This window comes from Melanostigma gelatinosum, assembly GCF_949748355.1.
Source record: "Melanostigma gelatinosum genome assembly, chromosome: 18".
Taxonomy (NCBI): domain Eukaryota; kingdom Metazoa; phylum Chordata; class Actinopteri; order Perciformes; family Zoarcidae; genus Melanostigma; species Melanostigma gelatinosum.
The window spans coordinates 11,829,312-11,852,958 of record NC_136651.1 but is presented as its reverse complement, the minus strand read 5'-3'; the positions used below and the strand labels follow the sequence as shown (position 1 = coordinate 11,852,958).

The 23,647-nt window shown below is 42.4% G+C and overlaps 1 protein-coding gene across 1 annotated transcript; it reads right to left on the bottom strand.

Moving 5' to 3' along the window:
• Positions 1 to 4,348: 4,348 nt before the first annotated feature.
• Positions 4,349 to 23,045, bottom strand: npdc1a (neural proliferation, differentiation and control, 1a). Its single transcript, XM_079289802.1, has 9 exons — positions 22,736 to 23,045; positions 13,908 to 14,057; positions 7,798 to 7,902; positions 7,368 to 7,571; positions 6,855 to 6,921; positions 6,018 to 6,108; positions 5,771 to 5,850; positions 5,504 to 5,603; positions 4,349 to 5,409 (listed from the first exon to the last, which is right to left on the bottom strand). Exons 1-9 carry the CDS (start codon positions 22,848 to 22,850, stop codon positions 5,338 to 5,340), a joined length of 984 nt encoding a protein of 327 aa, XP_079145928.1. The 5' UTR covers positions 22,851 to 23,045; the 3' UTR covers positions 4,349 to 5,337.
• Between the last annotated feature and the right edge of the window lie 602 nt (positions 23,046 to 23,647).

The window sequence follows — 23,647 nt, the reverse complement described above, 5'->3', positions numbered from 1 at the left end:
CAGAAACATATCAATAATTCAACAGTGTTGAGTCAACTTTGAAAAAAATCCAAACATATTTCCATTGCTAAATAGGCACGGGTCGCTGCTCCTGTAAATACATGTTGTAACACTATAACGTGCTCACCTCATGCATTAATTATAATGCTCGGTTTGTTTAAGTTATTCCTCTTTAAGGACATGGCTTTGATATTAAAATCCCTGGCATTTAGACCTGACTTTATTTTAATCACGAACATCTCAACTAAATGAAATAAAGTGGCATTGTAATCTGTGATGAAGAGAAATTAACTTAATGATTTACTTTGAAACGATCAGATATGAGACAAACTAATTCATGTTTTAGAGAATGTTTGGGGAGCTCATGAGCAACACATAAGGAAGAAAAAAAAGTGCTGGAATGCTAGTGTGTTTGGAAAGGATGCGATGAACTGCATGATGGGCCACACTACGCCTTTGTGTGATTTTTAAAAGAAGTTAAAAAGCTATGTCTCAAAACTGCTCTGTCAAGATGAATACTTTGAATGCAGTAGCTATGTGAGGATGCCGGCACAAGCTGTAAAACGTACACTGTACACGGAGGTACACTGAGAAATAGTGGTTACTTTTGATTCCGCATTTCTTTCCAAACTATGAATGGAAAAAAACTGAGACTTAAATTATAAAACCACCAACAGCATTCAGGTGACCTTCTCCTATTCACCCTTGATCGATGGTCGTTCAAAAGCCTGGATGGCCGGAGCACTGGTGCAGATGCGCTCCCCCAGCGCGAGTCGTTGGCTGCAGATTGCGGCAGGAAGACACACTGCGGGGAGGGAGGGGGGGTGCCATTGTACGACCTGGCCCCGGGGCACCCCGTGGATTTCAGATCCCGAGTTGCGATGGTCGACCATTAGCTCCTTTTCAGATTGGAACAATAAGTCTCAACCCTTTGATTCAACAAGATTCCGCCCCACACCCACACCCACCTCCTCCCCCCTCCCGTGCTCTGAAACAAACACCAGGCTGAAGTTTCACCCTGGTCTGCAGGTCCGAAGTCCATTGAGGCCATATACATTGACTTTCTGTCTGATATGGCCTAAAGGTCCAAAACGGGTCTGAGGACCAAGGTGCTGTGTGCAGATGACGAATGAGTATCAGATTCATCCATTTTGAAGCTTGTAGAACAATGTGATTTGTTTTTAAATGCATTGGCCCCTTAACATGAAGTGATACCTGACTGGTGAGACATGTGATAAACAACGATGCTATTTTCTTTCAGATTGTGCTGTTTTAATTACCAACAAGAGGAGGTCTAGATGCATTATTTCACAATAAATTGTGAATTGAAATAACACCAGAAAAATATGATAGTCTCGTCTCAAAGTACAGCTGAAATATATTGTTGCGTTACACCTCAAATGTATCTCTCTTGTTCCCAGCTTGCAAACTTTCTAAGTTTGACAAATGAACTCACACTATAACCAGGCGGTCAGCACCGTCTCTGCCCTCACAGATACAAAGTTACGTATCTCCAGGACTCGGCGACCTGAGGGGGAATAGCTTAAAAGACATCAAACCCCAACTATACAAGCATTGTTCTGGGCCATGGACTTGGGGGAATAATTGTCATGCAAAAGACAGACAGCAAGAGAGATAGCAGACATCAGCCAGGGCTCCAGAGAGAAAGGGACAGCAGAGCACAGCTCTCAGGGTGTCCAAAAGAGGGGGGGAGGGTGGGGGGTTAGTGTTGAATAGCTCAGTACAGTGAGGAGGAGATGTGTGAGTATCTGGGTATTTAGTTGACCCACCCCCCCCAGATGTCTCAGATCTTGTCTTTAGTTCTTTTTAAGTGGCCTCTTCAAGACACCTAGGAGATCTGCTGGCAGGGCAAGTCTGGTCAAACAGAGAAAGGGAGAAAGTTTCAGATAAAAGAAAGCCTGCAGATGCAGCAGCAGTGTGAATGTGTTGCACACCTCGACCAGTCACACCACTGGAGACGAAAAACTACCTCTACCTTGAGCAATGTAACCAAACCAACTCCAAAGAATCAGACCGTCTATTGCTCCTTAAAATAATCTATCTTCATTTCTCCTTCTTCCCACCTTCACGATAAACTGTGTGCATTTAAAGGAAAGCAATACTGCTTTTGTGTGTGTGTGTGTGTGTGTGTGTGTGTGTGTGTGTGTGTGTGTGATAACAGACTCAGAGGTGCTGCTGTCATGTGATTGACTGTTGGTCCAGCAGTAAAGAACTGATCTCTGAGCTGGTTACAGCTTTTTGTGGAAATGTTGCTGTGTTCACAGCTTTCTATTTTATGGTTGACACACGTCTTTCATTTTAGGTCGTATGGTTTTTCTCACGTCAACACATCTAAAAATGACACATCGATCGAGCTAAACTTGTCATCTCAAGACGTGACTGATGTGTGACTTCCATTTCGGGGCTGATGTGCTTACTAGATAAGCACTTCTGAGAAGTTCTGTTTTTAGAAATGCTGTAAACACTGGTGTCTTCTTTTAAGATTGCTAGATTGAAGGTCTAAATGTCTTCCTGAATAATGACCCTGCGAACCAGACAACTCACATGTAATTGAATTGCTTTATTGCTGATTTAATAAAGTAATAACCCTGGAATGCAAATACTGCCCGTCCTGTAGAGCAGCTCAAACGTCTCCCTCAAACAAGTCTGATGGCTTTTTGATTTTCTTCGTCCCTGCCTTTGATGGCCCACCGTCACAGACCCTCCGCCCACCCAGGTTTTTATCCGAGGGCCAATGGCTGCCTTCTTTCCACTGTCCTGCAGGCACAAAGGGCTTTTAACGGCCCTTGGCATGTGGCTCAATGGGGACAGGAGACTGACCCATCCCCTCCTCAACACACACACACACACACACACAACCACATACACAAAACCCACGTGGAGGTACATGCATGATTTCTCTTTGCCCCTACCCCCAACAAACACACACACAGAGACACACACTGGGTGTAGTCCGTTTGTGAGCCGACGGTAAAACAGGATCACCACAAACAGGGAGTCAGGCACAGCTCGAGGCCGTGAGGCAACACCAAACGTGTCACACTGCGAGCTGAAACGTGTGTGTGATGGCAGAGTTCATCTGAACAGGAAATGCTTATGACTTGCTGACTCAGAAAGGCTAAATGTATATTTCAATGCATCTGACGCCCCTTTTTTTGTAAACATGTTTTTACAGAATTGCTGACTAAAGTGGTCTAGGGGTTTGTAATATTATGTTTCATTGCTTCAAGAATCCTCTCAATGGCAAAAAATAAATAGGTGAATGAAGAGGAATTTGTTTTCTGTGGGTGTTTTTATGAGACAGTGGATCTTTCAGATCATTTCAAAAGAGGTCCTATAGTTTGCACGGTCCGCATTTTATCTTGAGTGTTTGATGCAGTGTGGGACTCACAATGGCCTGGTCTTGGTGTTGGTTCTGTCCCAACGCCTCAAAGTGTTGGCCTTGTCTCGGTGTTGATATACTGTCTTCGTGACCTGGTCTCGGTTTAGGTGGTCTTGACTACAACACTGCCGACACCATCACATACTGTTATGGATCAGCTTCTTATACACTCTTCATTGAAGCTATATGAAGTTTACACTGACAGCCTTCATGTTTTTAAGGCAGTAATATTTCATCAAGTGAATTAAAAAATGTCCTGTGCATCATTTTAGACCCAAAGTTCAATCTGAAATATTCGGTATCTTTGGAAACATGTTGTATGTATGTTTGGCTGCACAGAATTAGTTTGTATTGAACATCCGTCAAGACGATAACACAGATGACATCATCTCACACACACCAGAGAATGTGATCACAGTTGCCAACATTCTTTGCATTACATTTCAACCTTTGTTGCATCTCTTTCCCTCATTGCCTATTGTTCTTGCAACTATCACAAAAAGGCATTTGCATTTTTTATATCTATATATATATATATATATATAGAGATCTCTCTCTCTCTCTCTCTCTCGCTCTCTCTCTCTCTCTCTCTCTCTCTCTCTCTCTCTCTCTCTCTCTCTCTCTCTCTCTCTCTCTCTCTCTCTCTCTCTCTATATATATAGAGAGAGAGAGAGAGAGAGAGAGAGAGAGAGAGAGAGAGAGATATATATATATATATATATATATATATATATATATATATATATATATATATATATATATATATAGAGAGAGAGAGAGAGAGAGAGAGAGAGAGAGAGAGAGAGAGAGAGAGAGAGAGAGATATATATATATATATATATATATATATATATATATATATATATATATATCTATATCTATCATTGAGTGCATACCAAGCACGAAAGGGAAAGGAAAAGTAATTTCCACATGTGGTAAAAACTTTAATTCCAATCCTTGGTCTGCATGTACAAATATCTATAAAAAGTGAACACATTCACTCTTTGTATGTACATTTTGCAGCAAGAAGTTAACTTGGGCCCGACAAGAAGACTGAGAGGAAAGAGGGACAAGACAAGACAGTGATATTTACCACCTACACATCCATCAGTTTGGTCCCGTCACTAAAGTTTCATTCAAGTGCTCATGAGTCCCTTTGACTGTACGTTCCTCCTCCAGCAACAAGATGCATACATACAGGAGGCAGAATAGTTCAGCAAAGCTTTGCCATTATTCAAACACAGCAAGTCAAACCATGCAAACAGACATCATCAAGTACCGGTACTTCATTTTCATGTATATATTTATATTTTATAATCTTAAAATATTTATGTGCAGCTTATATGACAAGGAATAAAATCGCCAACACCAACAGCAACAACCTTGTGTGGTGTTAGGGAGTTTTTACAGAGGTATCGCAGAGATCTGATCTGTCAGGAATGTGGTTTAGACACTATCTATGCATGACAAAGCAAAGAGAGGGCACCTGTTTCTCAGCTTATGTATGTGTGTGCGTGTGTCAGTGTGTTGTACGCGTCTGCTATTGGGTCACATTCTTTGGACACAGCTGCAGAAATGAAGGAAAGTAACAACGGTGGAGGAAACAAATGTTAACTCAGAGAAACAAACACCGATGGGGATATGTCTGGGAGGACTCTGATAACGTTATGTTAAAAGACAGGAACGCTCAAAATCAGTGACGGACATAAACTAACGAGGAACACAACGTACATTTGTAGTAATAAAAGCCGTACTGGTGGCAGATATAGTAAAGGAGGGGCAACAAGAAAACAATCATTTTTTTATTCACCTCTGCCAGGCTCCTCCAGTTCTATATCTATATGCATGCAATGTGAGATCAAGTGGTTTCCTCCAGAGAAGTGGCTTGTATACCTGTATGTAAATATCTGTGTGTGTGTGTGAAGTGTTCAGAATTAATTGATATTCCCCTGATAATTTAAAGTTGAGTCATCAAACAGCGGGTTCTTCACTTCCATCTCTCCAGTCTGTGAAAGAGGGAAGGAAATGGATTTTCAGTCATCATCAGAACGGATTTGTTGGTGTGTGTGTGTGGGTGTGTGTGTGTGTGTGTGTTCCCACCGGTGCAAGTCCGGGGCACTCGTATACTGTGAAGTCTCCGCCCACTTCCTCCTCATCTGATGTGACCTCGGAGTCAAGGACTTTCTGCTCCGGTTTGTTACTGAAGAAGGAAATAAAAAGACAAGTGGAGTTAAGGCAAAGAGGTGACACAGTCAGAGGAAGTGGTTGAACACTAACTCTGCATTAAGACACGAGAGATAAGAAAAAGAAGAAAAAAAGGGAGGGAGTGGCACAGAGTGTGTCGGGAATAAAAACACTAAAACGTACTTTCCCATTGAGAGCATCTGCTGTTTTTGATGTTGGTAGTGATACATTTGAGCGCTTTGAGCCAGAGTCGTATCCCCAATCTGAGGACACAACAGAGGAAGGAAGTGTGGATGACACCTTTGCAAACACATCTTCTGTGCACAGGGCACAACCACATCTTGTGGTTATTATAGAAAAATAAGTGAGAAATGGAAGCAAAGCGTGCTCTAACAATAGCAGTTAGCTGAAGGAAACGCTGTGCGCTTACAGAGGGAACGTCGGTTGTGGTTGTGGGTGCGCCTGCCCCTCTGAAAGCAGGGTAGTCCACCTTCTGAGCCAGACGCGAGTCTTTCTGCAACCTGTGGGGGACAGCGTGAATCTGAGTTTCCTGCGATGCTGATGGCTGTTAAATACACCCTTTCAGCTCAGCTCACAGATCATGTGATACGTGAACAGCAAGTCGGCCTTTAACGGCGATCAACAGGTGTAAATGATCAAACAACCAACATGAAGTGAAATTGACTGAGAAATCCATTCATTTAGTTTTATCAAGAGTTTTTCTTCCTCTTTCTGTGTAGTCATACTAAATCAACCAGCAGAGCTCAAGGAGATACTTTGTTCTTCATGACTTTTAGCTGAACTTGCCAGAAAACACACTGATAGTTGAATTCATCTGTTAATGGCTTGCGTTGAAGGCTGACCCCTCCATAAAATGTTGTGGAATTGATGTTGTTGTGTTTTGCTGCAATTGAACGATGTGATACATACTTCAATTTAAATATCATGATGCCAGCTTCAATTTATTTTCTCTCAATGTTCATTTTTCAGATATTTATGAGTTTAAATTATGCACAATTGTGTATATTATAAATTCTCTCCACCTAATTACAAAAATTACAAAAATAAAGTGCATTTGTTTTCTGTCATTTTTATTAATCTATAAGTATGAACATTTGACGTCATACGGATTATTACGCAATTAAGTCTCAAACCCAGATTGGTCTTTCTAGTGCATTTAATTTGGTTTAGAGAAATTCCTCGACAACAAAAAGATGAAATCAAGCGTTCTCTTCCGTCACTTGTGAATTCAGGTGTTCAGACTTACTTGATGTAACAGATGGTTGCCAGGACCACTGCCACAGCGCCCCCCACCACACACAGCACGATCACGACTGCAGGTTGGTACAAAAGAAAGAGGAAAACAAAGGGGAGCCGATCATGTTAAGGAGTAAACAAAGAGTGATTGAGCGGCAGTCAGATGACTTCCCTGCTGAGACGTCTTTTTTTGATGGGTGATAAATAGAATCATATCTTCGCCCATTTGCTCATCATGGGTTGTTATGATCATCTTGGGTAAGATGATCAACACACTGGGATGAATAGAATCAAATGTTCAGTTGGGACAAATGAAGAACAGAAGTGATATAATCTTGCTGGTAAACATTCAGACAGCACATTGCTTAACAAGAAATGAAATGACAAGATGACGCAAATCTTAACAACATGTAATTTGTATCATTGTCTGGTAGCAGCACTGTATTCTACACCATCAGGCTTTCACTGCCTGGGTGCAGTAAAAGCCTTCTGGTCTGTGTTGAGGACATAAGATCATACTCACTGACGATAATGTTGTCATTTTTGGATGTTGGCACATGACGCACTCGGCCCCCAACTCCAGTGTCCGTGGGCTGGGCGGTTGATGCGTTGGGAGGGGCAGTGACTGCAGCGGTGGCGTTGAGGTTCTCGGTGAAGAGACGGTCCTGGATTGTCTGTTTGAGTCTGGAGGCATCTGTCCTGCTTTTAACAACGTCTGCTTTGGCCACTGCAGAGAGTAAGGAAGACACAAACAGAGACAGAGTCATAATCAAAGGCTCACATGAGGGGAAATCACAATATCTAATGGAGGTGAATGACAACTAAAGGACGTGTGGGGATAATGTGAAATCCTGAATCACCTAAAAACTCTATAAACTAGAAGAACTTAAAGTAAATCTCACACATCCAAACTCAAAACTGTTTTTTTTTTTAACTGCATTCAAGGCTCTTACCAGCATGTTGCTTTGGTGGTGTGATCTCTGTCACTTCCTGTTTTTCAATGACGGCGTGAAGGTAATCGATCTCTTCATCCGGGTCAGGGTAGAATGGCACTTTACCTACAGACAAGGTTTAAAGTTACACTGATGAACTTCAACATGAATTAACTCGAGTACAAGTACAAGCTAAAATCAAATAAGAAAGGCAAAAGGATATCCGGATTGCATGCAATGTTGTACCACTCACAGTGACACAAAGGGCTTCTTATTGTAAACAAAGCACCTTCATTCATACACATAACATACAAATCGGTTACTAACTGACAGTCACTCCATATGCATCATAAGCACACATGTTACAATGACCGAGGTTCCCATATTAACTAATATTTAGCCATAATATTCAATTAATAACGTCAAAATCTTCCAACAGAGGAGTGTACTTAAATTATTTCCACTATCTTATTCAGTTTTTAAATCAGCTGATTTATTTTTTTCTTCGATGAATCATTTGGTCGATAAAAATCTGCTAAAAATAAGATCCAAAATGATTAATCTAAACTGGGAAACTGGACCAAGGTCATATTTGGCTTGAGTTATCAAAATAATTGCACTAATTAACTAATCAGCTCTAATTTTCTTAATTGTTGTCCCTACTCGTGTCCCATGACCTTGAGGCTGGGCTTTTCTGTCTGAAAAAACATATTTTCGCAGCTTGGCCACTTTCATGACCAACTATTGAGTGTAGTAAAGGGAGAGACTGGGAGCACATGCATGCGGTTCAGCCGCATATCGACGTGTTTTTCCAGGGTCTTGGCTCTGAAGTGATGAACAGGGAGTGTGCCCATGTGTGTTGTTTGTTTGTGGACTGATAAAAAAAGGACACAATACTAAACTGTTGTTAACAGCCCTTGAGGCCAGACAGTGAGCCACATTCCTGCAGTACTGCCGAGGTGTCCAGGGCGACCAGGGCCGATAGAGTGTGTGTGTGTGTGTGTGTGTGTGTGTGTGTGTGTGTGTGGCCGGGGGAGGAAGCACCGCAGGGGGGCCGGAGCAATCAGCCAAACTTTGGCTTCACTGGGTTCTCAGTTGCTACATTCACAATAGATCTCATAGCTCACTGCTAATGGCGGTGATCAAAGGGCTGTTTCCCTTTATAAAAGTTACCCTGCAATATATCAAATTATAGGTACTTGCACGCAAAGCAGGAGAGGCAGCAAGTCATGTGAAAAGGAAAGAAAAAAAAATCGCAAAAAGCTGAAGTTGCTTGCTGAAGTTGATGACTCAATTCAGCATCATTTGCCAATAAAAGGTTTATTTTGATGAATGTAGAAACCAGTGCAGATAAATCAATGATCAGTGCAGATACATCGATCCAAACAAATGTGTTACGGCACATTTTTACACCACCTACATTACATTAATGATTACATAGTCACTTTCGCTCCAGAAGGCCGGCCATCTGGCCGAGCTAATATGTATGATATGACATGCCGGCACTTTCACTGCCTGCTTTGTCATTTTCTTACCCCCCTCCACTAATGGCCATTTAGTGCACTCCGTGGCAGGTGTCTGTGGAGGCGGGATGCGCCATCTGTACTTTGCAGGTGGTTGAGAGCTCCAACTCTGCCCGTGTGCTCACCAGGAGCATGTCGTAGTTACAGGATTCTAAATTTTAAACGTTTTTTTTTATTTTTTAAATGAGATGTTTATCGCATGTTTCTTAAGTGTGGATTTATTTGAAATCAGCAGGGAGATGGTAAAAAATGGGTGAGCAGTCATTTTTAAAAAAGGCGGTGATTTTCTGTATGCGTGTGGTTTGTCACACACTGACTAAGCACGCACACCTCTCCTTGTGTAAGAGAGTTTTGTCACCGGCTTGATAATGACCCATAACCTCTTGAGAGGCACCCAGGGGGCAGTTGGGTACAACAAACAAACAATAAACAGCTCAACAGGGATTGAGGATCACACACATCTGTGCTTTTCTATTTCCCCTTTTAAAAAGCATTCACCTTTCTTCCTCCCCCAAACCCCACGCATGAACACACACTCTCCCTTCCTGCCCCATCGTCCTCGTTTAGAAACTCGAAATCAGACAGATTTCACAGATCTCGCCACTTTTTGTTTGGCAAATTGTACCGTGATCTACACACATTCGATTTTGTCGACTAAACGTCAAGTTAATTTCATCGACAGATCTTTAAGACTGAGTTTCTCCACAAAGACTCACAATAAAGCAACATTTTAATTCCTAGAAGTAGAAGGACAAGTTGTACGAGATCACAGTGCCTCCCCTTCACAGTGAGCATGTCCTCAGCCCTGTCGAAGGATTATTGATTTATACTCAGTGTGTGCTGCTGCCCTCTAGTGGGAGATTGAATATGTGACGTACATAGAAGGAAGAGAGACAGCCAGAGGGACTTCAGCTCTGACTGATTGCTCATTCTCAAATTCTCTGAAACCAGAATCTTGACCGACTCCACAGCTTACAAAATACAAAACGGGGACGCCCTCTTTCAGAACTTTCTAATTCCTGTGTTCTTTCTACGGTGTTTGGAGGAAAGGCCGAATAAGAGAAAACAGATCAACAAGATCACAGTTGAAACAGCAACTCGTATCTACTGCACTTTGTTAGTGAGCCTGTTTTGAATGAGGGAGTAAGTGATAAGTTAGTGCAGAGGCGCTCCCTCCCACCTGCTATAAAAAGTCAGATGACTGCAGGAAATCTCCTACAATGTTCTCACCTTCAGTAAACAGTCACGCCCGTCTTTCACGTCATTAAAAAAAATACCCTTTTTATTTTTTTTGTCAGAACTTCCGTTGCCACTGTATCTGCTCGTAAACATGCCACAGCCGCTTAGTTTCTGCAATACTTTCAAAATCAAGAGACAATGTTGAAAATATGAAATAAACTTGTTTTTTAAAGAAAGTATTTTGTTATTCAAGTAATCTGGAAAAAAATATATATTTTCAAAGAATTTATTTTGTTTTTGAAAGTAATCTAAAAAACAAACATAATATTAAAGAGAAAATAAGTACACGGTATTTCATATATTTTTTTAAATGTAGTTTCAAATTGTACTTACAAAAGGCACATTGTCTTCTAAAAACAAAAATGACCATGAAAAATGCAACAGTTAACAGCCATTTATTGCAGCGGAAGAAGCAGAATCCCCTTCCTCGTCTATGACCACATGAGCCGGTCTTAGCTGTTGTAGCTGCGGTTATTTCTCCTGCTGAAAGGTTGTGGAACTGCAGTTGTGGAACTGGTGGCTGCTGTCTACTCAAACAGGAGAGAAGTGTTTCCCACAGGGTTTTTTTGAGACGATGTCGGGTGGACCTCCGATCCTGTGGCAGGGCACCCTCTGGCTGAACATTACACCATGCAGCTACAAAGTGGGACTGTTTACAATTGTAAAGAAGTCACGCTGAAGCTATTTCACAGATTAAGCGTGCCAAGTGGAAAGGCATTATGTATAGAAATGCTGGCATCAACATCCATGAATCTACTCGCAACTCACTCAGTCCCTCAAAATGTCAAAATGTTTATTCAATTGTTAATAAGCTAAAACTGTCGTTTGGCTCTTGATCAGTTTATTCATCTAACTTCACGTCACTAAAGTAAACTGCTGCAGGATATCTGTTTATGTTTTGTGTAGCTGAGTGCCTAAAGCGGTGGTTTGAATGGCATTGTCTTTACAGTTTGTCAATTGCTGTCTATTGTATATTATATAAAGGAAAGACATACAAACATGCGTGCACAAAAACAGGCCGTAAAACCCCGGGCTCCATGGAGACAGCCCTGCCTTCAGCACATACGCAATTTAACTGCACGTAAAGAAGCATACAATTCACGTACTTTGTGCGGCTGCTGAACAAAGGACATGGCTTCGAGGTGTACTGTGTGTTTACCAATGGCAGCGCACGCCTGCATGTCAAATACAAACTGGTCCTACTTTCAATAAAAAGTGCTGCCGGCGCCTCCCCCAACCTTGTTCATCCACTATGCTCGTTCATCCTCTTTGTGTTCATTTACAAAAGTGTAGTGGACAAAAAAAATGTCAACCAAGACCCGACCATCTGATATTAGCTCTGTTAAAGCAGCCATCAGAGGCAGTGTAGATGCCACAGTGGAGCGGTGTGGGGAACAGCACCCTGTAGCTATAGCAGCGTCACACAAAACAGCTTCTACAGCCAGAGAAGGAAGAGCAAGAGAGTGACGAGGTAGAATCCTGGGTGCTGTCAAACACGGATAACATGCCGATAGTTCCTGCCCTCTTCTACATACACTAAATGATGGATTCCTTTCTGGCCCACATACAAATCTACTTCTCTCAAAGCATGTTAATTTAAGAAAAAGTGCTTTGTGATATTACCGTGATTATTCTACAGAACAGTAGAAACTCATTCAAATTCAACCTGGCTGCAAGGCCAGTGAGTCAGCTTGATGGCGATGACAAGACGTGTGAAGTCGAAAGAACAAATGGTTCGATCTTCTGATGCAGAGGTTTAGTCACGAGCGTATATGTGCGGGAGTGAGACAAATAGAAGAAGAAGAGAGAATGAACTGACTACTACTACTATGAGGGTGCAGGAAACCCGTGCGTCAGAACAGTTTTGATGATGTGTATTTTTCCTGCTTTAGCAAATGCACAAACATTTTAGATAATCAGCTGTTTCTTCCTGAAAACGCAGCCATTACATTTCCTCTGAAGTGACAACAGAGCGACTTGTAAATGGTTGTTTGCAGCGTGTAAATGCTGCCAAACAACCAAGGCAGCAGCTGGACGATGCAGATTCTATCGGGTTTTGACGCATCGCTGACAAACCAAATAAACCTAAATGTTGTATATTCAGGACAGTGAAATGATAGTGATTTCATCTGCTCATTTCAACATTTTAATCCTGCAGAGCACACACACACACAGACATGAACAGTCAGTCAGTCAGTCAGACACCCCTGCTGCGTCTGAAACACACACACACACACACACACACGCATCGCCCCCGCATCGGCTTTAATCACTTAGATGACATTCCCCCTCACTATCTCTCTCTCTCTCTCTTGCCCCTCATCTCAATCACTGAATCTCATTTCGTAACGAAAGAGCCAAGCTGCGAAAAAAAAAAGTCTGATTTCCATGGCATGACATCGCACTGCTGGCACACACGCCGACAGACAGGCAAATTAGAGAAGAGATACATGAGGTACGGGAGAGGAGAAGGAAAGCACAGACGGCGCAATAAGGCAAGAGGGGAAAAAGAGGTGGAGCGGAAGAGAGAAGCGGGCAACAGGATACTGAGGTCAACTGGAAATAAAAGAGGCAGTGACAAAGAATGAATGTGCAGTGAGGATGTAAAGGAAAGCAGAGAACGAATGGCAGCGAGTCAGTCAGTGCATTTACATGCACGCTTGCTGTGTTTCTGTCATTTCAAACTGAAGCATGTCTTCGTAGAATTGAGGTTGCAATTCATCAGTATTAATCAATCTTCTATTTACTCTTGTCAAGCTTAATCTTTCCTGTGTTTTCATTCAGAAAACACACGAGTCATGAAGAGTCATAAATATATTGTCTCCATTAACTGCTTTTGTCTATAAAAGGCGACGTCTTTCCATTCCTTGTTTCGTCCGACCGAAAGCCCAAAATCCAAAGATACTCAATTTACAGTATTAGAAGTAAAGCATGAAATCCTCACATGCTGGAACCACCAGACAATATTTCACATTTTTGCTTGAAAATGAACTGAAAATAGTAGCTGGCATTTCAGCTCTAATTGACTGTGAAAACTAACTGCCTGCACAGTAAATTCATAGATATTAGGATTGAAATATCATTATAGAATTTCCAAATGTCAACCTGCAGGGTACCAGACATCCTTTTCACTCTCATGTAAAATAACCGTATCTTACCATAGCAAGTTATTCATGCGCATATAAATACACTGAATGAGTTCGTCGGTCAGTGGGTTGAGGAAACCGACCTCCCCTGAAGTAGTGAACGCGTCTGAAAAGATTCGGGTTCAGCTCAAATGTGATCAAACGAAAACGAGCTTGTGTGAATGCAAACCTACATGAAGTGTGTTTGTGTGTGTGTGAAATCTGTATGCAGTGTACTTCATACCATGCGGAGGGTGCCTCTTCTTCACCGTGCAGCGACCTTCGTCGTTCTCCTCCAACGGGGAGAGGCAGTGGCCACATCGGGAGGAGCCAGGCCTGCAGAAGTGGCGTCCCTCTCTAGCACAGTCTAGATGGTGAGGGCACTTACTGCCAGCTGGGGCAGGGAGGGAGAGAACACAACAGTTTCATCAGCATCTCAACAGATCGGCCCGCAATCACGGTTAGATAATTAGACTATTTCGATATATAGGCGCAAACACACGCAGGAAGGAAGGAGTGGGTCGCAGGTCCACAGCAGGTGTGTTTGGTAGCAGAGGGCAGGAGGAGCACTTGAGTGCAGAGCGGATAATGAGCCCCGGCAGAGCTGCACAGGAGGACGGCTAAAAGGTGAACAGCACAGTTATAGCGACATAACAGACAGAAGGTGCGATATGGAGGAGAGATGAGCCCGGTGTCTTTGGGGGGATAATGGGTCTCAATAGGTCAGGGTTGTTCAAGTCGAGAGCTGACAGAAAGAAAAAGGGGGGTGAGCTTGGTGAGTGTATTTAAATGATCTACTGAAGAGGGCAAACAGGTCTACTGTATAGTTCACTTCGATGTGGCTTTAATAAATCTCGACTCACTGAGGTGATATGAGATACAATATTGCATCTTCGGAGACTTGTCTTTTGTATTTGTGTAGACATATGTAAATGTGGATGCATCCTTTCATCGATACTTGTGCGGATTAACTACATATGTCGGACTGCCCGAGGCAGACTGTCGGGCCGCGTTGCAATAAAAATGAGGTTTATGCTCCGGTGCTCGGAAACACTACCGCTTTGGTCTACGGGGAACCGGCGAAATCAGAGTTCCTCGTAGTAGCTTTATGCCGCACTGAAAAGGGAACGTTACAACGTTATGAAAGGATTCACCCATTCAATTTGTGTTCACGATACCGGTTGCTAAAGACGGATACAAACATCTGTTTTGAACTTCTTTCATCAAATCCCAAACATCAATCTTAAAACCATATGAACTAAAAGCTAAAGAAAATAAATAACTATTCGCTAAAATGAGCAAATCCACGACACTAAAACAACATCACACATTTGGATGACAAACACCACAGACGGCAGACCCCCCCCCCCCCCCCCCCCAACATACACATTACACACACATTTCGACTAGTCTACACATCGCAACAACATCAGGGAGCTGGACAGCTGGACGCACACACACACACACACACACACGTCCACATCTTCTCACGGTCTGCCTCAGGGAGTGAGCGCTGGAGTGACGCATGTGTAATCTGAGAAGCTTTGTTTTCTGTTTGTGTCAAAGACACAGAAGGAGCAGGAGGATCGGGGATGTTTGTGTAACATCTGTATAGCTGAGGGGCCGATGGTTTTATCCACTGCCATTAAACTAACCTGCAGGTATACAGACAACTCCCACAGCGTCTTTGGTCGTTGTTTAACGTCTCGTCCCCCCCCCCCCACAGCTTGGCAACAACTCTGTCACTTCTGTGTTTAATTGCGGCCTCACCTGCTCTCTTATGCCACGTTGCTCCACATCCTTGCGAGTGTGACGTGCTCATGCGCCGAGCCTCACTCTGCGAACTCTTTTCTCTCCTCTTCCTCCCCCAGTTGTCGTGGCTCCTTACGTGTCCTCCTTTTAATTTCCCTCCAGGTATCTATTCCACGTGTTCTTATTGATTGCCGTCGAGCCCCATGACCTTATAGAAGACATTAATGTCACTGGAAACAGATCTTGGACACGTGCCTGTGCAAGACTTAGTCTCACTCAGTCAAAACATGACTGAATGTGTTCTTTCTCCTTCTGGAAGCGACTGTAGTCTCCTACCTGGCAACTTACGTTCTTACGCTCGATCACAAACATCACTGCAGACTCTGCTTCCTTCTAAAGACGCTGTCCACCAACTTGTTGTTTTTAAAACGAAGACAATGTTCCAGATCACTCCGGATTTGTCGTGTTGAATTCTGCACGGCTGTGATTAGTTTAACACTGCCCAATTAGTTGGCGGAAGCAAGGACATTGGTAAATTGTCTCAGTTCTTAACTCTCAACTATCTTCTGAAACATGCTGCCCAGGCATCACGTCTCTCTCTCCCGCTTCTCCTCCGCAACCCCCTCGAGTCCTGTGGCCAGATTATTCCCCCGGCCATTCTCTTTGATCCGACTGCCTGAGGACCAGGTGCAGATGGCAGCACTCGTGTGAGAGATCAAACCACCCATTCCCGTGTAAAACTCCTTGAGCTCTCTTCATTGTGAGGATGAGACCATTCAGAATGGATTCGTCAAATACGTGACTGTGCGTTTGTATGTTTGCATGTTATCAGGGTTGTAAAATCACAGGCCAACTCACAGTGTTTCATACTTTTGGACAAAAGATACAAATAAGGCTTTAATCTCAGACTTTTTCTTTTTAACGTGCGCACAACAATATGTTCACATGTGCTGTCATTCAGATGTCTGCCGGCCAGTGATGGGAACAGCTCTAGAATGAAGGTGTCTGCAGTGACGCGAGACACAAGAAGCACAACTCAGTGTCACAGGAGAGCGTACTGAGATATTGTTGCAATTAAGTAGCAATAACGCATCGCAAGAGACTGTATCTCAGTAGAAAGCCGAATCATTCGGTGTATTTGTCCTGACTCCACATATCATCATGCACAGAATAGACTATTTGTAAATCCTGGCACGTAAATGAGTCCCTGGTGTCTAAGAGAAAAAAAAAGGCATTAAATCCCTGTTATGAAAGCGAGAAAGCAATGGCCTCTATATTTCAGAAATCGGCCGTCTTTATTATCATGGAGCTAGCATCTCAGCACCTCCAGCCAGCACTTCATCGGTTATTCATCACGTTGGATGTTAATATGGTGCAGTCACATGAATGCAGATAATTATTCTCCTCACACACACACACATACACGCACAAGCAGCCATATATACACAAACACACACCCAGTCACAAACAGACTCTGTGCGTGCCTCATCGTGACTGTGTGAGGCGTGGAACGGTGAGAAAAAAAAAGTGTGACAATCCATCGTAAACTGCCTTCAGTACCGTTCACCAACAGTTGCATGAAAATGATAATATGACTTCGGTGCACCATAGCAAAGGGTTACACCAAATGTCTTTTTTCATCAGACAAAAATAGATGTTATTGTAGTTTTATGAATGCAAATCATGCTAGACCGTCCCGTTAATAGCCTAGTAAGTGAAAAGTTGTTTTTTAAACACTATATGCCAACAAATATGGATTGAAGCACAATACAAATTTGGACTTTACCAAATGCAGCCACCACTGAAATCTAATAATTCTACTAATTGTAAATTATTAATAAAAATAGTGTCGCCAAACTTTAGATGCAACTGTCCAGAGATATTGTGTTTACACAGAATAAATACTAGACATGCAAAATGGCCAGATTATGAATGATGCTTCAAAGCTTCAAACAACAAATATATAATGGAACTTTTTCTAAACACAGATGAACCTATGAAGATGCTCATAATGATAATTACATGTCAAAGCAGCTCAAATCTGTGCCAGCATAACAAAGGAGTCACACGTGAATGTCAAGTCGCCACAGGAGGGTGGACTTGCACCGACGTGCCTCCCACACGGTGCCGCCGCTAACTAGAAAGCTCAATCAAGGAGGAAGATGAATAAGAAATCGAGAGACGGACGGGGAGACGGAGATGGAACAGACAGGGAGATGGAACAGACAGGGAGATGGAACAGACACGTTCCTGTGGTACATCGAGTCGTTCGGTATCGGCGAACACGGTGGAGGTGTGGAAAAAAACATCACGTAACTCAGGGACACAGAAAGCAGCCCTTGGAACGAAAGAAAAATGACTTTCTTAACCATCTGCTGCTTCTGCTGCTGTTGCCAGGCTGTTGAGCTCAGCAGCAGCTCTGCCAGAGAGAGCTGAGAGGTAAACAGAGGCATTGTCACAGCCTGGTGAACACCCACACACACACACAGACACACACTTTCATGTCACCATTAACTTGTGCTCCTTCGAGCTGTTCCACAGCTACTATATAATAGAATGTCACCCAAATCTGTAATTGTGTGTGTGTGTGAGTGTGTGTGTGTACGCGAGGGAGATTTAGAGGAGAAGTAGGAAATGGGTAGGCCACACACTCCCATTGTGTGCCTTTCCTGACCCTCTGATAGCAGACAGGAAGTAAGACAAACACTCCAAATCAAGTGGAAACATTGAAGAGCTCTTCACTTGGTATATTACCACACTGTTTATTTCCACATGGATAACGTGTGCGTGTGTGTGTGTGTGTGCTCATGTGCAACCATGCTCCTGTTTATCCAACAGGCCTCACTCCAAAAATGACAACGGCGAACAAATGCCAAGCAGCCTGTTTCTAGTTGATTGTTTTAATAGGCATCAGCTGGGACAAGTGCTGCTATATGCTGCGAGTCAGGATTAGGCAATATGACGATATGCTGTGTAAGCCATAACCAGTCAGATATTTTGCCGTACTGATTATACAGTGGTAGCGATCCTTTGTGACCGCTGGCCAAACGTCAGCTACTCCATCCAAGGGCACAAATATGGGATTTGTTGGACAGAAATGCAGTTATATACGGTTTTGAATATTTTCGATAACAAACTTAATTTACAGTCTTTTATGATGAAGTGACAGATTTTTTAAGGATCCATTTTAATAGTTTTAAAAATGGATTAGCATAAAAACGAACTGTTCTGTGTATTCATCTTATCTAAAAACAGGTTCTCAATTGATTACACAGAAAAGTTTCAATATCGTATTAAAGACAATATGATATTGTCACGTAAAATACCATACACCTCCATAACATATTTTATATATAAAACAAATATGGATATAGTGTAGTTGAGTAGAGGGCAATATACACAATATATCCACTCCAATACAACCCAATAATCTCAATTAAATAACAATTTTTAGATCAGTAACTGTAATAAAGAGGGCAAATAATGGGGCAGACAGAACGACGAAACAAATGTGTGATCAGGATTTAAGCACATATAAAACTGCTAGAAATAGAAATAACAGTTGAGCATATGGAAAGAAAATGTATTTTCCTTGCTCAGCTAAATAAACAGCATATTATAACAAAAATTAGCACATTTCATACAGTTCCTTGTTCCGTGGCCTACATCAGATGACTAACTGCGTGGAAACTGTCTGCCTTATCAGTTTCAGTTACCAGTGTAGTGTAGGTGTTGAGTTCCCACCATAATCTGATTCAGTCACTCCTACACGTAACGTTTTTTTGCCACACTTCGTAGAAAATGGGGGGGGGTGACGTAGCACCTGTTCAACACACAAGACACAGATCATAATGCTGAGGAAGGAAGTAGTGGTGGTTACGTGACTTTAAGGTGAAAAAAAGTCAAAGAATTTCGTCACCAAAAGAACTCAAGGTGCAGCGAGTCTTTGTTTCCCCCTCTCACGTGGCGCCGTCGTGTCTCTCCTGCGTTATCTCGCTCATCGTTTTTCTTTTCTGTTGCAGCAGCTTCTGTCATGTCGCACAATGCCGATTTGAAATCATTACACAGAGCGGATAATTACTGTGTCATTATCGTCACAGTGGGGCAGAGCAGCACACACAACAACGGTTGAAGGGAATTGTACAACGGCAGCAAGTATGCGTGTGTGTGTATGTAAAAGCTTGTCTTTTTTGTTATTTTACCTTTTTCATGGTTGCCATGTTTGTTCGCCTCTGGATGGTCCAGTTGTTAGAATAGTCTGTGTTATGTAATACTGCGTATGCAATAACTGGATTAACCAATGCAAACGAAAACCCCCAAATTGACTGGGCTGATTTGGCTCACAATTACCTTTAACTTAGTTTTTCAACAGCAAACCTGTTGTATTGTTTCACCCGGTGTCACGTTATCAAAATAACTTGCTGCGATATCTAGGACAGAGAGATTTCTGGGTATGATGTATTTTTGGGGTGCCTCTGACTGCCATTCTTGGTAAGGATGTGGCTACACACACATGCAAAGCTGCACATGCAAAACCGCTGACATAGATAAATTGTCTCTTTTCTGATTAAACCAAAAAAAAAAAAAATCAAATCAATTTTGATCGGAGGATTGGTTTGGAAAAAAAAGACAACTGCCTGTATACGACAACTAAATGAGAATAGTGCGTCTCATTCCGGCTGAACTGTGCCGTCTCTGGCTGAGATCAGATGTCTGCGAGCGCTCTGTAAGTTGATTAATTGTGGCCCTCTCATTTCCTGGAGAGGTCTGGTAGCCGTGCGGTCTCAAGTGAAGGTCGGGTGGAGATAGAAAAACAGAAAGCAACACAGAGCAGTGGTTTAAAAAGGAGCCACAGCAAAGCCTTTCAGACCTCCAAGGACCACAATGGGGAAGATCAATAACATCTTTCCTGACTGTTGCAATTTCAGTATGACGGTTACCACCATATAATTGGGTGGTCTTTCATCCTTTCTCTCACTGAAGAATGCTGGTGATGTCTAATCCCCTCAAAGACCACACACAAGCTACAAAACAGATCCATTTGAAAAGCAGACGAAGCACTTGTTAGCTTTAAACTGCATTTTCTAAATGACTTCCTGGCAGCATGGACTTCAATATCAATCTAAGGCAGATTTAGTGATTTGCCATCAAAACCTTTTAGATGTGGTGTTATTATCGTTGGCAAATCTGACAAATAACAATGCCATGTAACCATTAACTAGTCTTTTAATCGCATACTAACATAGATACACTAAATCTGCAGTGACGATACAAATGCTTAAGCATATAAACCCTCATCTGCGCTCTTTATGCCGCATGCAGTTTGCTTTTCATAGCTCTCAATCCCATCTACAACGTCCGCAGATGACTAATTATGCTGCAGGGCAACAAAAAAAAAGGTGATTGAAAAACACTGCAGCTAGCGTGTGTGTGTGTGTGTGACACTGAAGATATTACTCGTTAAAGATTAATCCTGGTGGAAGGAAAGGCCGGAGGCAGTGGGTCTCTGAATAACCATCGCACCAGCTCACTGTGGGTTCGGTGAATGACAAACCTGGCATTTAAACGTGGCAGCACAACAATGGCCCGGGTGAATTTGAATATTGAGAACTGATGTTGATACAGGGAAATGCTAAAAATTAGAGCAGCAAGAACCTTCATATATATATATATTCGTGAAAAAGTTGATTATTCTGCTGCTAATTCGACAGCAAGCATACAAGACGTTTATGTGATCAAATGGGTTTATGGAGATTTTGGACAACTTCAATACCATGAACCAAGTGTTCCGAGAAAGCTTTCTGGCATATTTACACATGATGAAGTGTCGACGTTTGCTGAATCAACCGACCTGATTACGATGCATTTCATGCTGTTGTCACACTCCAGCGAAGTCACCCTGAAACCTGAGTCACTATTAAAACTGAGTGTGCTTTTTGTGGTTCTGCAGATGCCTCCAATACGATATCAACGATAAATAAAGTACTATTTCCTTAAAAAAGTGCCCGTGGAGTAGATATGACGCCATCTTTCCCCCCCTCACAGATTTGTTTTTCAGCACTGGGGATGGGAAATGATGATATTCGGATTGATGAATGTGGATGAAAATCATAAAAGCACTTCACAAACTTACTCTACAGAAGAAGAAAAAAAAACACTGAAACTGTGACATCCTCTCCGTCGTGCACCAGCAAAATTAAGCTTCACACCCTCGTGATATCACGCACAGCCTCCGGTGAAGCCGGAATGAACCACAACGACTGCGTGGATGGGTTTATGTTTTGGTTGGAAAAATATATCAAAGTCTATATATTCACACAGGTCTGTGTCCAGGTCCAGGCAGTACATATTCAGTGTGAGTGTGTGTGTGTGTGTGTGTGTGTGTGTGTGTGTGTGTGTGTGTGTGTGTGTGTGTGTCCTCAGATAAAGGCTAAAGATTACAGGAACCCAGCTGTTGGTTCTCCCATGGTTTCTGTGCTCAGAAGCAGATTATCTCCCCAGCAATCATCACGGTGTAGAGACCCATTACACGCTCACACAAACGGGCACAAAGACTGCACTCAAATATGTTTACAATACCTAAAAGACTGTTTCCAGATTAACCAGTTACTCAATTGAGAAAGTATTACCTGACTGTCATGCATGCTACAAACAGTTGCTTGGCGTTCACATTTTCCAAATGTGGAGCAAATTATTTGTTTTTTTTGTGGCTGCTGCTCAGATGAAGTAAGCAGTAAGTTATTGTTTTCTTTAAATTACACTCAGGTAGAGGTAATATATACTGGTTAATCAGCTTATCAAAGCAATACTCAATCAAACAATAAACAATACAAAAAAAGCAGCTCTAGATCACAGTATAAGAATACTCTTATGGCTATTTCCACATGGATGTCCTATTGAATTGGATTGACTAATGTACATCCGGGATACATCAGTGTAATAATAACAAAAAACGAATCTGTGAGCACACAAGGAAATGCATTGAGTATCTAACAAGGAAGGGAATTTGTATTGTTTTCACCGTTATCCGTTCTTTGTGCTCTTGTGTTACACTGTACACCTACCTGTCTAACCTGTCCAAAACGTCCATCTAAACTTAAACTTTATCAAAAATGACAACGATTAAAATAAAGGGAAAAAAACACGTGTCTCCCTAAAAACGTTACGCAGTGAATTAAAAAAAAAAAAAAAAAAAAGCCTCTTGTCTTGCTGTTTGTCACAAGCTCATCAGTCAAAGACGCCCCAGTGACGGGGATTCATTAGACAGATGAGTTACACTAATTGCTGCGTCTGGTGCTGGCTGTGTTGTTGTGTATTTACCTGCAGGGCTCGCGCGGACAGCGGCGACACAGTGGAGGACCACGGCGAGTAGCAGCAGCAGCGAGGCCCGGCGCAGGCGTCCGTTCTGCGGGCTGGAGAGCAGCAGCAGCAGCATCCTTGGTGGTGTCTTCTCGGCGTCGGAGAACCGCAGACGGGTACGGAGTTTGTTGTCATTCCCCCATCACTTCTGTCTTGTGTTTTGTATTTTCTGTGGGCTTTTTTTTTTTTTTGTATCTTTAGCGCAAAGTAGGCTGCACATACAACACAGCGGTAAACGTAGCTGGCCAAAGTCTGTGACACACTGCGCACTGTAATCCGTGGCAGTGCTAAAGATAGCGGAGCTTCAGCAGGCAGGGTGGGAGGTAGGAGGCAGGGGCGGGGGTGTGCTCGTATGTGCGTGGGTTTGACATGCTGCCTTCATTGTCTCCTCGTAAAATCAGATTTATCACTTAACAGACAGCAGAATTGTGTTTTCCAGATTATTATCATCATTATATTGTTATGCGGACGGTCAGAGACTGAAAATCCATTAACAACCTGTTCAAATGTATTCATATTTCTACTCAAGTAAAACATGACAATTAAACGTCTAACGGAGCAAAAGACGGAATAGTAAAGTGTGTAATCACTGATAATAAAATAATGATTATTGATTTTGAACTTCAGTTTTTTGACATACACCTTTAAATCATTTTTTTATGCCTTTACCATAAGATCCACCTCATGCTTCTGCAAATTCTTACAATCGAGATGTCAGTTTTTCACAGCACCTGAAGGCAGCAGTGTACTGAGAGATTACATAGATGAGAGGAGGTACGTGAGACGTGATGACGTGTAAACCGGTTCATTGGTTAAAATAACAACATATTATTATGTGTTTGGTTACATGGTTGACACACCGCTAGAGATGTG